Raw genomic sequence first — 17,544 nt, 5'->3', positions numbered from 1 at the left:
GATGTAATCGTTTGTTTCAAAATTTTCTACACAAAATTCAATTGACTGTAACCACTGGGGTTGATTTGTTTTCATTTGACAGCAAATTGCCTACGAAGGGTCCGATCCTTTCCCTTCGCATTTTTTTTTGATAAATTGTTTTTCTGAAAACATTCTCGAGGGAGGCCTCTTGTTTCGTGTATGTGTGTGTACATATTTTTTATGTCTTTCTCCCTCGCTCGTTCACATTGCAACTCTGTCTATCCTTGCGACATCGGATGGAAGGGAGCGCGTTTAAAGGGACCATCGGTGCATGTAAATTCCCGTAACCCGCAATTTATTTTCGCTTATGCCGCCTGCCTCGATGGATGGATGCACGCACCCAGCTCACACGGATCGAATGTATAGGGTGTCCTCTTTCCCAAACCTCTTTTGTGCAAATCCTACGATATCGTCCCTAATCAAGGGCTCGGTAATTGCTGTTTATTTTGTGGATGCCGAAAGGGTGTCGGTCGTTGTAATTACAAACACCCTATTTTACGAATACGGAAAAACACGAACATTCATCCAAAGTGAGATGCGAATTCTTCAACGTCGGTTTTCCTTCCGGGTGTTATTACCATAACACCCGGGTCGCGACGGCGGGGTGGAATGACGCGAAAATCATGTATAAAAGATATGCTAACCTTTTCGCCCTTTTAAAAGTACTTTTATCAAGTGGAACTTTCGATTCAATATACGCTAACTCGTGCGGAAAATTCGTATAAATTGAATAACTTTGTGTCGTTTTTATTTTATTTGCTCCGCAAAACCCCCGCCGTAAGTCATATTGGGTTCATGTGTGTGCGCGTGTTCATGTGTGTGTGTATTTGCCGAGGGTGTTGAGGGCATAGGGGTCCTCGCACTCTTTCCCGTGCAAAGAAAAGCTATTTTCCAAAGGTAAAATTTTCCAAGCCCGAGGCTCCCCTTCGTCTTTCACTCCTTATATATATTATATATATGTATGTATATATATTATATATATGAAACGCCAATTGGCCGCGCTTGTTGCGTGTGCAATTTCTAAAAAGGCGGAAATTTAATTTAAACTTTCAGATTTCATACTGCCATTTATATTACGTCTATAACCAATATCACTTTGTACATAAAGTTGAATCTTCAATCTCGCTTAAATATTTCTTTTAATTCTTATATTAAAATAAATACAAGTAGTACTTATTCATAAACAATGCACATAACATATAAAGTTTTATATTAAGTTAATAACAACATTTGAATTTATTATAACTTAAGATATTTTAATCAAAAACCCAAAATATTCTACTCTTAAATGATCACTGAAGGAAAACAATATAAATGTAGTATAAAGTTTTATAATCAAAATATTTTATCATTTTGAATAAGACACGGTAATATATTAATAAAAAGAGTAATGAAGTTAAATTTTCATTTCTTAAAATATTTATTACAAAAAAATAAGCAAACTTCATTTTCATCGTAATTATCGCAATTTTTCTTGAGAGAAAGAATGAAATCAAAATAATTATTTGTAAATATATAAAAGCTGCTGCGATTAAAGGATTCTTACTTGGTATATTTTATTAAGACATGAAAAGACATTAAAATTATTATTTGAAATTTTAATGTAATAGTAAATAATTACTAATTAATAAGGTTTCTGGAATAATCTATAGAATAAATTATAACATAAAAGGCAATATCTGCATTTAAAGTTAAAGTTTTTAATCGAAAATCATTGAATATATTGGAATTTAGTATTCTTATGAGCTTAAAATGAAGTAATTGGTAATAAAACAACATGTTAGTTAATGATGAAACATCATAACCAAGAGAAAAATAGCTTTGTTAAAACAAAATTGAAATTTGTAGTCCGTTAGTATCAAAATCAGAATCAGATGGTAAGATTACCAGGAAGAAAATGTACGTTACTATGAACATTGAGTACGTATTACGTATACGTATTTTAAAAATAAATGTATTTTTTCCGTTTCGCTTTAAACATATTTCTATGATGTAAAAATTTAATAAAATTTATGAATAATTATTAAATAATACTTTCATACTTATTATTTTCTACCATTAACGTTTATTTTTAAGTGAAATGCTAATTATTCGTAATTAATTATTCAAAATTCCGTAAATCTTGTTAATACATAATAAATAATATGTAATATTTTGAGTTTGTTGTTTCCTTACATTTATTGTTGATAATTTATGTAATTATTAAGCACGACATCACGTTGTGAATTATATTATCAGTGGAGTGGAGACGCCGTAGGTCCCCCCTTATTTCCTGCCATTTATTAGCAATCACGCGCGCAATGGTCTTTTCTACCCCGTGCCAGGTTTCGTGAGCTTGTTAATTATATGCGAGCCGCCTGCAGCGGTCGCCCCCCGTTCAACACCCCCGCCGACCCCCTTCAACCGCTCCGCGCGCTTTACAAGGCTCTGGTTTCAGGCATTTCATATATAAAAAAATAATAATAGAAGGAATATAAACCGGGCGCTCGAAGCCCTTGCTTGCATCCAGAGACCCCACGCGATTTCGTATACTACCATAATGCAAGATAAATTAATTTTATTGCTGACTAAACAGGGCTTAGATTGTTGTCGAGTCCGCACGCAACGCGACATGTATTTATATCGTGCCCTCACGAACCACCCTCATTTTCTCTCTGTCTCACCCGCATACGCATCTACCACAGTGCGAGGAAAAAAGACGGGAGAGATGAAAAAGAAACTAATAGCAACTGTAAAAAAAATACACACACACACCGTACGCAGCATGGAAGAAATCCGAAAGTTTAAATTAAATTTCCGCCTTTCATGGGCCGCACGCAATCCTCGTTTTACGTACAACGTTTTCCAGTTCCTTGATTTTCCTTTCCTTGCTAGCTTTTTCACTCTAATCAAGTCATTTTTCAATAAAATAGAAATGATATATGTCACATCACTACAAAGATTTTTTTTATTGCCATCCTTGTATTTTTTTTTTATTCAAACGTTGCCTGTGTAGAAAAATTACTCTTAGAATCTAGTCCAAACAATTTTATCACCACACTAAAAATGAGATATTTAGAAATATATGAATATAATTAATTTTTTGAAATACCAGTCACCAAAACTATTTTTTGTTCTAATATTTAATAAATCATATAAAATAAGATTATATAAACTTCATCATCAACTAATGAAAGAGAAGCAGCGTTTGTTAAGAATAGATTTTAAATTGATAATTTATTATAATTTTTAGAAGATTTGATTAGATAACAACCCAAAAATGAAGTTCATGCTTACATACTATAAAGAGAAATTAAAAGAATATTATAAGAAGATTTAATCGGTTCATTCACAATACCAGTTCTAGAGATTCTGAAGAACCGCTATAGACCAGCAATAAAAAAGGATTAAAATAATATAAATAAATTGTACAAAAAAAAATATACATCATTAGACATTTAAAAATTGTATTTGTTCATCACCCATTACATTTCCACTCCAAAGTAAAGTTGTTATTGTATATTTTTTAATCAATTTAGTTGGTTTGTTTTATAATTACATTATCTTCAGAAAAATGTAGAAAATAATTAGTAATTTTAATAATTTAATAATAATTTTATTTACGTTCAATATTTCTATTTGCAAAACAATTATAAAATAATTAAATTATTAATTAAATATATTGAAAAAGTGTACACAATAATTTCATTATTTATTATAAAAATTGCATTACACATTTTGCTGATTCACTTCTTTTTTGAGTAATAAATCTATAAATAGTGAAACTAATCATAAAAACTTAATAGAAGGATCCTTCGTATAACACGGTACGTCAATTACACAGTTTCTTTAAATAAAACTTTTTGACAATTCTGAATGGCATTACTTCTTGTCATTGAGTAAAATCTTATATAGTTAGACTCTTTAACATTTAATAATATGGTTTTGAAGCACTTATCTAATTATTATTCAACGGTTGATTTTATATCTTTATGTTTTATTTTGTAATCAAGATAAATTATTTAGTAAGTAAGTATATATATGCCACCCCTTAACAATTACCATTCTCTGTATTGCATATTTACTCAAATAAAAGTCTTTTAAATCGGAAATCGTAGTAAGTAAGTTATAATACAACTTACTCGTTGAAGGAAATACTGTGCTGGTAATGGGTATATTAAAAATTGAAAGTGCTTGGCGCAGGTGGATAATGTGGTGGAAAATTGCTCGGGGAATTGATTTACTTTGGAAATATAACGATTAGAATGTTGTTGTGCAGGTGGTGATTGAATTTATAATGTTTTGATGAGAGCGTTTCGATGGGGCGGAGGTTGGGTTGTTGAGCAGAGGCAGTTTCAAATCCGAGGGTGAGCTTGTATATGTTTGTGTGGTTGTACGTATTTGGATTTTCTGTATGTGTGTATAAACGTGTGTGTGGATTGGCACCCCGTAAACCCGGGGTTTCATTAAAACTTTCATTAATAACCGCCAAATTGAGTGTTAAATTCATTACACAAAGTGAATAAATTGAAGATTAATTAACCATTGATGATTTAAACTCGCTAGGCCGTAGGTTTAACGAGGTTAAAATTTGCATTTGAGGACGGAAAGCACTTTACTGGCGTAAACACAATTAGGCGGGCTTTTCGGTGGGATAAATGCGATGAACTCTTGCCGCCTCCAGTGAGTGGAGCGGAGAGGAGCGCCGTTTTGCGCAAACCCCGAACCAATTTTACACACCAGATTCGTCGGCTCACACGAACATTTATTATATCTAATACGCTGGATGCGAAGGTGGGGGGAGGGTGTATAAATTTAGGGCTGAAGTTGGAAGGCGGCTGCGGGGGTGGCGATGGTACGGTTGTGCGCGGGTTGTGTGGGGGGAGGCACATTTGGGTAGTTCACCGGAAGTGTCAAGTGCACGCACGTACTTCCGGACAGAGTCCGACCATCTGGTCCATCTATCAATCAACCCTTCCGCTAATTCGGCCCAAAAAGGGTTTTTGCCACGTCAAGTGCCAATGCAACAACCCCCTCATAAAATGCAACTACTCTCGCTCAATGTCCATGTCTATGTCCCCCTTTGATGATGCGTTTTGCTTGGTCGATTAGGCCTCCACTCACTCGACTACATTATGTCATTTATTAACTCCTGTCGCTCAACGTTACCCAAATATATCCTACAAAATTGAACATCCCCATTGTTTGGACACTCACAATAACTAAAACACTAAATGAAAGCAAATTGATGTATACATCATATTTGTTCAGCTATACCTGTGATGAATGAATAGAGAACAGCTAAAAGTACAATTTGAATTCTTAGTTATATCAAAATTTACATTTACTTTGAAATAAAGACACAGATTTATTTAGATTAACTAAATAATCATTTACACTTTAAATGAACAGAAAAAATAGAAATACTATGTAAAATGTTGATAGGTTTATATCAAAATTCATATGGATTTCTAAATTAAGACACATATTTTCCATATTTGTTAAAAAAAAAAGCATTTAGCTATGCATTTAATAGAAGATATTGTTATGAAGATGAACTTCAATTAAAAAGAACACAGGCTAGAATTTAAAATATCAGAATTTCCATGGTTTATCTATATTTATAAAATGAAAGCAGTTAGGTACCTATTTCATACAAGATATACTAGAAAAGAGAAACTTTAAGTGAAAAGAGTACAGTTAAAAGTACAATGTAAAATCTTGATAGGTATATCAGAATTCACTTCGAAGTAAAGACACACATTTATTCAGATCTACCAAAAAATATTTAAATATCTATTTAATACTAGATTTATTTGTAACCATAAATTTCAAATGAATAGATAAAAACTAGAAATAACGGTAAAAATCTTGACTGGTTACTAAACAAATATCAGAATTCACATTGACTTTGAAATAAAAATATTTTATGTTGATAATTCTGAATAAAAATATATAATACAATAAAATTAAACTTCAGTAAAGACCTATTTTCTGCCCGGTTATAATTCTGATTATATTTCTTTATTTTAATCATTTTTATCAAGTTTTTCAGAAATATTTGATTATGTAAAGACTTAAACTCTAATAAACTAAATACTTAATTTTATATAAACATAATGAAATTTAAAATCTATTTATTGTACTTAAATATTATTGAGAAATTTATTTTTTTGTAGAATTGATTTCGTCATATTTATATATTTCCTTATGTAAAATTATAATAATTTGCATATAATAGTAATTGATCAAATGTAAGATAAAAAGTTATACATGAAAATGTATTTTAAGAAAGTTCTAAAAATATTGCTAAAACAGATTTTTTATTAGACCGTACCATCGGACTAAGCCAATAAGTTTTTATTAACTCACATGTACCAGGCTCTATACATCATCCTTAAAAATAAAGAAATTCAGTATTATGGCTATATTACATGATTTCGCTTGTATTAAATCTCCATTGTCTCGTCTGCATGAATCATTGACTAAGAATGCGCGCTGTTACGTTATCTTCTTATTTTTCGAACACCATTTCACGTGTCACGTGCTCGCTTCTCATGAGAATTGTATACGTAATATATAATAAACATATTTTCCCCAGTTTGTGAAAAACTATGGTCCGTATGCTGTATAAGAGAGAGAACGAGAAAGAGGGAGGGAGGTGTTTCGTGCGGCCGTCGCAATAAAACACGTCAATAAAAGCTACTGTGTGTATATTTGCGCCCACCGCCCTTAATCTAACACAATGATCGCATTTTCGGACTATTAGACTCGTGGGAAACGAAAACGCAAAGAACAAATGGCAACAGACACATACACAAACATTCATACATATGTACAGAATACATACATAGAGCAACTAAACGACTTACAAATTGCTTTTCTTTTATACTCAGACGTCCATTTAAAGGCTTCCTCCCTGAAAAGAGAAGAAAAAAGGAAATAAGTAAAAGAGGAGTGCAAAGTGAAAGAGTGAGCGAAGCGTGGATGGGGAAAAAACGAAAAGGTGAGGGGAGTCGACGCAATTCCCTTATTTATGATGCCTACAAATTGGCCCTAAATATGGCCCCAAACTCGCGCAAAACAAACCCCCGAGAAAATGAGAGGAAAATTTATAATAAAACGAAGGGGAAAGGGAAAATCGCAGCGAGGACGCAACAAATTTTCGTACCGTTTAAACTTGCAACGCACGCAAATTGAAAATTAATGAAGTTTTCACAAACATAACAAAATAAGAATGGAAAAAAATATAATAATCATGACGAGGAAAAGGTATATTACTTTATTGACAGAGCGCCGTCGAAAATTTTCTCCATCTTTTCTAAAGTGTAATGTATTACATGGACAATATTACCAAAATGAGTGTTTTTACATTTTTGTTACAGTAAATTAAAGTTTATAAAATATACGTTTTATAATGTTGATTAAAAATTGTTATTATCTGTCTTTTTGTTCCATATATGTAATTAATACAATAAATATTGTTGCTTAATAACAAAAATATTTATGTTAATTTTGTATAAAAAGTATGGATTATATAACATGTTGATATTATTCTAAAACCCACAAAACAAATTACATTTTCCAATACTTGAACAGTATATTGCACAATAAGACTTATCACCTCCAGATTTATGGGACAATTTTATAAAACAAGTTTCTTTTTCGGATCTTAAGACAATTTTATGAAAAAAGTGCGTCTTATAGTGCAAAGAATAGGTACAAAATGAGTGTTAAATATACGAATTGTAAATTATAAAAAAATTGATTCAATTATATTTATTCAAAATAAAATTACAACAATTACTTCTAGAGTTTGGTCCAGTTTGCAAATATACAAATTAGATTTGAATTGTAAAAAGAATAGTACACAAAATTATTTTTGATCGAATTTTTTCCTTTATACATTGAAATACGGTTTATTTTTATCCTTTTTTTATAATTACATACATTTAGTTGCTCTATTTATCATGTTTTAAATAATTCGGGATATTAGCAAAACCTATTACACGGACAATGCAAGGCATTGCTGTATTTATACGCGATACTTGAAAAGTAACTGTTTGGTTTGTCTTATGTTTTGAATGGTGTGTATTATATAATAAATATTTATTTTATTCAAGAAAAAAAAAACAGAATTATTGAAAATCCGTACAACGATTTTCATTCTACTGCTTCTAACAGAGTACTTTTCCCTTTATACATTTTTTATTGGATCATCAATTTACCGATTAATCTCTGGCTGCATAACGATCGGCTCATGATCAGGCCTACTACAAGCATTATCCTCCTTTCTTGCTTCCCGTCTCGCGATGCTAGTAGCTAGGGTGCGAGAGAAGGCATTAGTATACATCAGAACGCGCATCATTTGTCTTTGGAAAAACCCACCCCGGCCCCATTTTCTCAGTTCCACAAACGAATTTTCCGAATGGTTGCCCGGATACACCTTCTGCTTCCATTCCCACACTTTCGGGAAATACGGGGGAGGAAAGGAAAAGCTCGTCACCTTCCTACATTTTTTTCACTCTCTACATCCCCTTCCTGCGTTCCCTTACCATAGCAAATACACATCGCCGCCATCGCGAATTCCGATTCACGCAGCTTCTTTAAACTGAAAACGTGAATGGGATACTTGATTGGAGATGCTCGTGCATTGTTCGAACGGAAAACAAATTACTGTTTGTTATGTCATCGAATGCTTCGGCGTGGATGACTTCGAATGGTTCATGGGCTTCTCTTGAAAATATGCTTCGAGCACCCCAAAACACCTTTCGCTCACCCTTTTTTAGTATTCTCGCGCCAACGACCCTCTCGACAACTCTACAATGTTCCTGTTCCATTCACCCAATATTCTCCACTCGAAATTACATAATGGAAATCGAGTTCGAGTGCAGCAACAGAAAAGGATTTTTATCTCGAATGTTAAATGCTCATTAAATTGTTATAATAGCAAAACTTTCAGCTGTTAGATTTTTTTATTTTGATAAATTTTACAATTGAATAGCCTCATTCCAAGCGTAACAATTTCCATTTATTGAACTCCATCGTTACATAATATAAAAACGTATTACATTTTTTTAAAAGTATTATTTATAAATATAATTAATATATTTACAACTCTCATAATTTCTGTAAGTAATAATCTACGAAATTGTAATTAATTTTAAGCGAAACTTTTTAAGCAAAAAAAAAAACAAATTGTAAATTGAATATCGGTTTCCATTGCACAAAGAGCAAATAACGTTTAAACTTTTTGAACTTCAGCAAATGGCGAAGCTTTTAATACTTTAGAGACGATTGAATAATGATGGAAGTAAATGGGTGTATACAAAAAAATGTAGATGGAAAACTTCGAATTTCAGGTCGTCGCCATTAAATTCAATAAACTTCTATTTAGATAATTACGTTAGTGGCTTTTTTATCGCTGCATTACGTAAATGTTATTAAATTACACGTACTCATCATTTATTCCATAATGAATTAAGTATGAAAAGAAAAATGGAAAACAATGCTTTGGGGATGGATGGAACTTATGAAATAACATCGATTCGTTTATTTCGTATTTAACTTAACGTTTTAGTTTGATTACTTTCTCATTCGGTTATATGCATTTTTATTTCTCTATCAAAGCCACTTTGACCATAGATTGTATACAAAATGTTATACAAAAACAAAATAAATTCAGTGTAATAGATTTGTTTATTAATAATTACTACTTTACGTGCTATAATTAAAGAATATAAAATTTGTCAGATTAAACGTGAGAATAAACATTAGATAACTTAATATGGTTTCTCAAAATAAGACAACTTTCGCATTTTTTTACATAGAAATTTGTAATTTTACAATCAAAAATTGAATTGAAATATCTAAAATTCTTATTTTTCTAATTAATATTAATACAAATTATTTAAAATAATTTTCAATTACTTAGAATTAATAGGTAAATGAAATATAATGCATAAAACTAAGCAAACTATTAATAAATTACAAATATAATTAAATGTCTAATATTTTTATTGCTTTCTCTGATAATTCGTTTTGCATGCAAAAGCTTATATAATTTATCAGTTTCGTAACATTTTAATAAGCAATTTTTAACTTATTAAAATTGCGTTTTAAAACAATTGAATATCCTTTTATTCGTGTCGTTTATAATGTGACGTGGATGTCAGACGCTGATGGGTTCGGGGGGAGGTTTTTTTTTGGAGGCCACGGCATATCATATGCATGTGCATCGCGTGCATTGAATGAATAGCAGCGGAGGAAATATGCAAGGAAAATAAAGAGACCGGGATTTGTCGGAAGACGACTGCCGGAGGGATGAAAAGGAGCGGCCCCTGCATACCAATGTATGCTCACAAGGGTGTCAGCATCCTTTGCAACGGTGGGCCGAAACCCGACACAGAAAACCGATCCGCCTTGAAAGATTGCGCCGCGCACAATGCGAGAATTACGTAAGGACACAAAGAGAGCGCTGCGCGTATTTTCTCAAGAAAAGTGCGCTTGGAATCGATGATACCGTAGATTTTAATCTGTAAGTAAGGCTACTTAGTATATGTATAGAGCAGAGACAGCACCTTTCACAATTGACCGTAATGATACGCAATCACCTTTTGTTGTATAATACCATCAAACCGAATTTTCGAAAAATGGATGCATTTCTCGGCAAACTAAACCTTAAATAAATATCTGTACAAAACTAATGAAGTCCGACAAGAGATGCACATTTCTATTACAGAGACAGATTGTTTCACACTTGACAAATTATTTTCAAGTTAACTTCTCAAGTCAAATATGTTTACGTTAAATGCTTACAATTTATGAAAAACTTGTTTCTAGCATTATTTGTAAATATCATGTATATAAAAGTTTTAATATCAATTACACAAAGTTTACATAAAAAACTGTTCGATTAGAAAAAAGTAAATAGAAAAGAATAATATTTTGCTTATCTATTGATTACATAAAAAAAATAATTATTATTAAATACTAATTAAATCAAAGCATAAATAATGAAAAACTAAATGTTATTTTCATCCAAATATATTATTTTTTACTGAAAAAATATCTTTTGTGTTTGATTATCTCACGCGTTGTAAACTATTGTACATGATGATAAGTGCTAGTTAGCGTCATGTAGAAAGGACATTTATCCATTATAATGGCCTAAGTACTAGTTAGACAAAATGTCTTTGATGTAATAGATGGTAATATATAATAATTACGAGTCTGGTTTGGAAACGTTGTTTGCGAGGGGTCAATGCGGCGGATATTTCAGTGAGATTCTCATGCGAAATCGTCTACGTAGCTAAAGTCAAATCAGTTAATAACCGGGGCTGTTTACGAGTCGATAGTTAATAGTGTGCTTATTACTCCTCCCGGGGCTTTGCGGGGGCCGCGCCGGTGGTCCCACAAACATCGGAGCAACAGCCACCCCCAACCCAATAAATTGGCAGTTACACACATCAACGTCGACGCGGCTTTCTTTGTTGTATCTGGACTAATCCACCCCAAGTGTAATTTGCAGCGGCCCGTGCCGGTCACGTGACCGTCTCCCGTGGGGGCGGCAGCGTCGGTGATTCCCGTCATCCCTTTTATTTTCGTTTCTGTTGCATTTGTCGTTAGCTTGTGTGTGTTTGTGTGTTTTGGCCGCAGTAGTAATTATGAAGTTTGGTATCGCACCCCGCGCGCGTTGTTGGGTGTGGGATGTGCGGGGGGGTGGCAATTAGAATGCGGACGGAGGGCCGCGTGCCCCTCATTCCGGTTCTGCCTTTTTGGAATGGGACGACAATTACGTTACGTAAGGCGAATGTCGCGAGCACAGAGGGCATTGTGTCGGCTAATGACACGGCAGAGGTCGGATTGGCCCTATTATATGCCCTCGGAGATTGTATTACCGAACACAGGATCTGCGCCTGACATCTTAGTGAACCCGTCTCAGCGGGATGCCTAAGATCCCGGGACTACTTCCACATCCAACGACAACAACACGACATACACACACACACGCTCAATCCACCGACACACAAATCGAATCTAAACTTGTTCCTAAATCGTTTTCTCCTCTGCCTTCTAGATTTACCTCGAACATAACAATTTCGTAAATTTCATAATCCTGGAAAGGGAATGAAATCCAACGATGTTTTCCCTCATAACTATAAATATTATTAAGAGCTGTCTTTAGTTAAAATTCAACAGTTTTCCTTTTCACAAATATAATTGCAACTTTAAATATTATAAATATTGAGTTAAAATTTTTGTGAATCATATGTTTCATTTATTACATTATATATTTACCAGTAATTTTTTTAATTATTAATAATTGTAAATAATATTTAATTAATTACACAACGTAAAATAGAATCACATATACTGTTCCTTTATTACATTTACATCATTGACAAAATTGATTTTAACTAATTTTTATAAATTGTCTATATAACTTTCGAAAACGTCCATTTATTTACAACTACATTTAAGTTCAAAATTATTGGTAGTAAATTTGATCAAATTATTGCTATTTCTAATTTAATAAATTTACAAACTATAGTAGATATTTTATACTATTTTATACATTTGCTGTACATAAAAAGTAGAAGAAGTAGAATATTGATATTTTTATAGTAGAATAAGTAGAATATTTGACAAATTTAATAACACATGACATACTATTGCGAAAAATTATTGATACAAATTCCAACATATTATACTTAATTAATAAATTTACATTTATTACATTTGATTAGTGTGAGATTTTTTTAAACGTTAGTAAGAGGTTCTATTGATCAATCTGAAACAATGCCGATGAAAACAATAAAATCAATGGTTTTAAATCGAGTATAAAAAAACGTTCGAGGCATTAATTCTCTATTCATTTCAAATAATGGGAAATGGCGTGTGTGCGGCTGTGTATGTGTGCGCAAGGTTTGAGTTGGGCTTAATTGCCTTAATGGGATGTAATTAGAATCGCTGCGGGGTTTTCGAAGAGATTCGACGAGATTCTAAACAAGCCTTTCTTCCACGTCGTCGTCAACGTCGTCTCCGTTACCCCGCCGTTCCCCGAACCTCTCATTTCGTCCTTCCTCCTCCACCCATCATCATTCCCTTCTCATAAAGTCTGAACCCTCCTCGAACTGAACTGAATTAGCTTAGCATTGTTAATTAAACCCTTAGACAAGTTAGTGACGAAAATTTCCTTAATAATGGCGTTCGTAATCAAAGTTTCAGAGTCGCTACACTCACCCACCGTCTCCCAGCCCTCACCGTACCACCCTCCAGCACATTTACGTTAACCGAAATTAATTATTAGTTAATGTCCGTTCGCTTTACAAACCGCAAGACCGAACTGGCGCACTTTGATCACCGATTTACAGGCAATCAATCACGTTCGATTCATTCAGCTTCAACAGCAATCGAATTCATTAATGGTAGTAACCCAATTCCTTTCATTACGCCTCTGCAAACAACAAAGACACATCATTTAAAGTTATATTAATAATAAACATAACATACATATTTTATACAAGTTCGATAATACGTACATCTGTTCGAACTAACATACACAAATGCCTTTAAACGTACAACATATGATACTAGTTGGCAAAGTGTATAGAATTTGTGCAAATGATCTAATAAGTGTGTACAAAAAAAACCAAAATGCATGCATTTATGTAATAATTAACTATTTAATTTACGTACATTTGCTTAGCAATTTGTAGACGCATTATATACGTCAAGCACTAAGAGAATATATTAAAGATGCAATGAAAACAATACAAACGAAAAACTTGTCGATTATACAACTTTCCGAGCTTTATAGCTTTCCGAAACAAATACATCTATTATTCAAATACGCATTATGCGGAAGTCTGTTCGATGTTTGACTTCCGTTTCCTCCTTCTCCTTCAGCCATATTCTTTTCATATATTTTTTTTTTCTATTATGTTTAATACCTGAAAGAATAAATGGCTTTCTCTTTCACCCCTCAATTCCTTCGTTCGTTTCGCTTTTTGACAAATGACACACTCTAATGTCATTACGCTGTTTAGAAAGGCAATGATTATTTGCTCAACAATCGCAGCCAAATGCAGGTGTAATGCGCCCTAATTGATACGGTTATTGATTACAAAATAAATACTATTGTTTCGGGCCGAGGAAAACAGGGGATGGATGGTATGTGTATGCGTGGCGTGGAAATTGATCGGCCACTTTATTTTGTTGGATGTTATTAAGTGAAAACGGCCAAGTTTAACGGCGTTCCAACATGCACCAAAATACGTGCGATTTAAACTATACAATCAATTAAAATCAGAGTGTTTAATTCTCTATGTTGTATTTCATTATATATATTTCAGTTAATAATGGTATTGTTTGGTTAATTATGATTTAACTTCATAAATTATTTCAATAATAACATATTTTTTGTAACTTTATTTGATGAATTAGATTTTCTCACATTCATCTAAAAACAAATATTTTAAATTTATTAAACGCAACTAATGAAATTTTGATGTTAGGAAAATATTAACAAGATATTTTAAGTGATTTTGACAAAACAAAAGCTCCGTGCCTCAGCACGTTTAATAAAAACGTGTAGAGTAGAGTTTATTGTTGATTTAGATAATTCAATTATTTGGTGCAAATAAAGACAAATCTCACTGTTTCGACATTTAACAAGAATATTTTATATAATGTACAAGAAACTATATATAACATAAGTTTGTTTTTAAGTTAAAGTTATTTTATATTGAAAGGGTAGTTAAGTTGTTTATTTATTCAAAATAAGCGGTATTTAAATTGTTAATTCGATTTCGATTTAAATTTTGGGCAAGTAGTTAAAGGGAAGTTTTACGAGCAAGATGGGAGCCGTGGGTTGGCGCAAACGAAGATCTTAGGAGGGTGCGAAAGATAAGGGGGATGGGATCTTTCGTTGATTATCCCTCTTATTCTTGGTTTTCGACTAGGGCGCCATCTTGTGAGTTCCTGACGTATTTGTTAGATATGTATGTGTGAGCGTGGGTTGAGCAAAACTCTGGAGATTGGTTTAGAACTGAATGCATTAATTGTCAATTTGATCGTCATTCTTTTTTAATGGCGACGCATTGAAGTTGGAAAGTCCCCAAATTGAGTAAATCGAATGAAAAAACTTTTATGCCTTGGTGGCGCGGCGAAAAAGAGAGCGGCGATAAAAAAGAGGGGGGAGAGAGAGGGGGATGCAATTTCATCATCATCAACATCATCTCTGCGTCCGAGGCAATCACGAGGCGTGCGCGTCCAAATTGGAAATTACAAGCTTTTTAAGGGATGGAAACTGCTTCGCCTTCGTTGTTTCATCCGCCCCCGCTCTTCATTTCTCTTTAACATCTTCTATTATTTCGTTTGGGAGTAGTTAAATGAAGTACTCGATGATGCATGCTAGTTGCCCAATAAACTGCAAAGTCAACTCTTCCTCGATTGATGTTATTGGGGGGTTGTAAAGGCGGCGACGGTGGTGGTGGTGAGGGTTGTCGGGAGGCAGTCGGAGTCTCTGTTTGTCGCCAAAGGCCTCCGGGCGATGCAGGCGATCCAATATTAAATTTGTCTTCATTTTGATATTTAATTATTTTCTGGGCGAGCTTTGTCCTCAAAGACCGCGCCGCCGCCGCCGTCTCCTTCTCCTCCTCTTCCCACCCTCTGTGTACACATTCATTTCCCAAATCCGCCTCGCATTAAAGATAATTAAAGATATTTTAATTAATTCCAGACGCCGCCGAATTGTTTATATTACAATTCCGACAATTTTCTACAAAATTACAGAGAAAATCTTAATTTAAATTCGATAATTACAAACGAGTGCAGCACTTCTTAACAAGTATTACATAATATTATTATTTGAAAACCAGATATCACAATTGCGTATTTGATGATTATCCACTTTCTAAAGTTAAATAATATTTAACACGATTTGTATTTGAATTGGTGACCCGCGTATTTTTATTGTTATAATACAATTACTAAAGAACTAACACAAATTACGTGTAATACACATTAAAATAATTATTAATATAATATAAAAAATAAAAACTATATCTTTTATTTGTATCAAGGTTCACACATAAGATATGTAAGATTTAATATATTTGAAGTTTCATAACTTTTATTCCTTTATTATTACTTTTGTATGACAGTTGACAGCTTTGGGTGCAATAATAGCTATTACTATCTTCTTATTGTTTGTTGGAGCACCTGTTTGACAACAAAATCAATGCAAATCTTGCAAAATGTAATCCAGATTTGATATTGTAGTTGATGAATGTAATACTATGACAGTAACCGTTTAAACTTTGTGGATAAGAAATATGTATCGATGGTTGATGAATGTAGGTAAATAGAATGCATTTTATTAATTAATTTGTTCTGTTGATTGTTGCAGGTCTGGTTCCAAAATCGCAGGGCGAAATGGCGGAGGCAGGAGAAAATGGAGGCGGCCCGATTGGGCCTGAGCGAGTATCACGCTGTTTCGACGCTGAGCAGAGCGGCAGGATCGAGCCTTGCCCTTCCGATGGATCCGTGGCTCTCGCCGCCCCTGCTTTCGGCGTTGCCCGGCTTTTTGAGCCACCCCCAAACAGGATATCCCAGTTACTTGACGCCCCCGGTTCCCGGCGATCATCATAGCCGCCACCCCCCGGTCGCCCACTCTCACTCACCCTCATCATCCTCGTCGCAGCATCACAACACTCCGCCTGATATGCGGACCACCTCCATAGCCGCCCTCCGTCTCAAAGCCAAAGAACACGTGGAGAACATCACCAAGGGTCTGCAGATGGTCTAAGAATCGGGGACGCGAATCGTGCTCGGAACAGTTCAAAAGGACAATCCTAATGTACATAAACTATAAACAAAACTAAAAATTTCTAAAAAAAAATAATCTAACATTATATTGTGGTGAAAATATCAACTAATTAGTGTACTTGGGAGTAACCTCCATCATTTCTTATCATTTTATTTCCCTTTTTTGTATATATCAGTGTATTATAAATAAGTGTATATTGACTATATATTATTACTATACGATAGTTGTTGGACTTTTTCATTTTTACGTACGAGCAAATTCTATGTTTATCCATTTGTAAAATACAGGCAACTTATACATGTAAACATTTCATCGTAAAAAGTAAATAAAATTTAGAAAACAGAAAGAAAACTCAATATATTATATGAACATTTGTGCACCCACGATTATTTAAATAATATTTGCAAATGTTTTTATTCATTTTGACAAGTAAATTTTAAATAAAGTTTTTCAGATTATAATGAATTTACCAAAATTTCAGGAATATTTTTTGAAACCAATCAAACTTTACAAAAAAAACTTATATTAACATTTCAAATTTTGGATATGAATAACTTAACTTAGTTTACAAAGAAACAACAGATTCTTAATAATTATTTAATTATTCGTTTATAATCATATGTATTAAATTTTTTTCTTATATTTAGAAATCATTATTGTCCGTAAAGGCCATTAAAAGTGCAATATTAAGTTATTGAAAATAATGTATT

General features: G+C 33.2%; 1 protein-coding gene across 1 annotated transcript in view; it reads left to right on the top strand.

Annotated features, from left to right (window-relative positions):
- Positions 1-16,813, top strand: part of LOC108569513 (retinal homeobox protein Rx1-like) — a 38,335-nt gene extending 21,522 nt beyond the window's left edge. Inside the window, exon 3 of the mRNA XM_017931088.1 lies at positions 16,415-16,813. Coding sequence (XP_017786577.1) covers positions 16,415-16,813 — 399 coding nt within the window. The remainder of the gene's footprint in view (positions 1-16,414) is intronic.
- The last annotated feature ends 731 nt before the right edge of the window (positions 16,814-17,544 follow it).

This window comes from Nicrophorus vespilloides, unplaced genomic scaffold (genome assembly GCF_001412225.1).
Source record: "Nicrophorus vespilloides isolate i.1.1-1 unplaced genomic scaffold, Nicve_v1.0, whole genome shotgun sequence".
In the NCBI taxonomy this organism is placed as follows: domain Eukaryota; kingdom Metazoa; phylum Arthropoda; class Insecta; order Coleoptera; family Silphidae; genus Nicrophorus; species Nicrophorus vespilloides.
The sequence above is the reverse complement of the archived record's forward strand: the minus strand, read 5'-3'. Positions and strand labels throughout refer to the sequence as shown.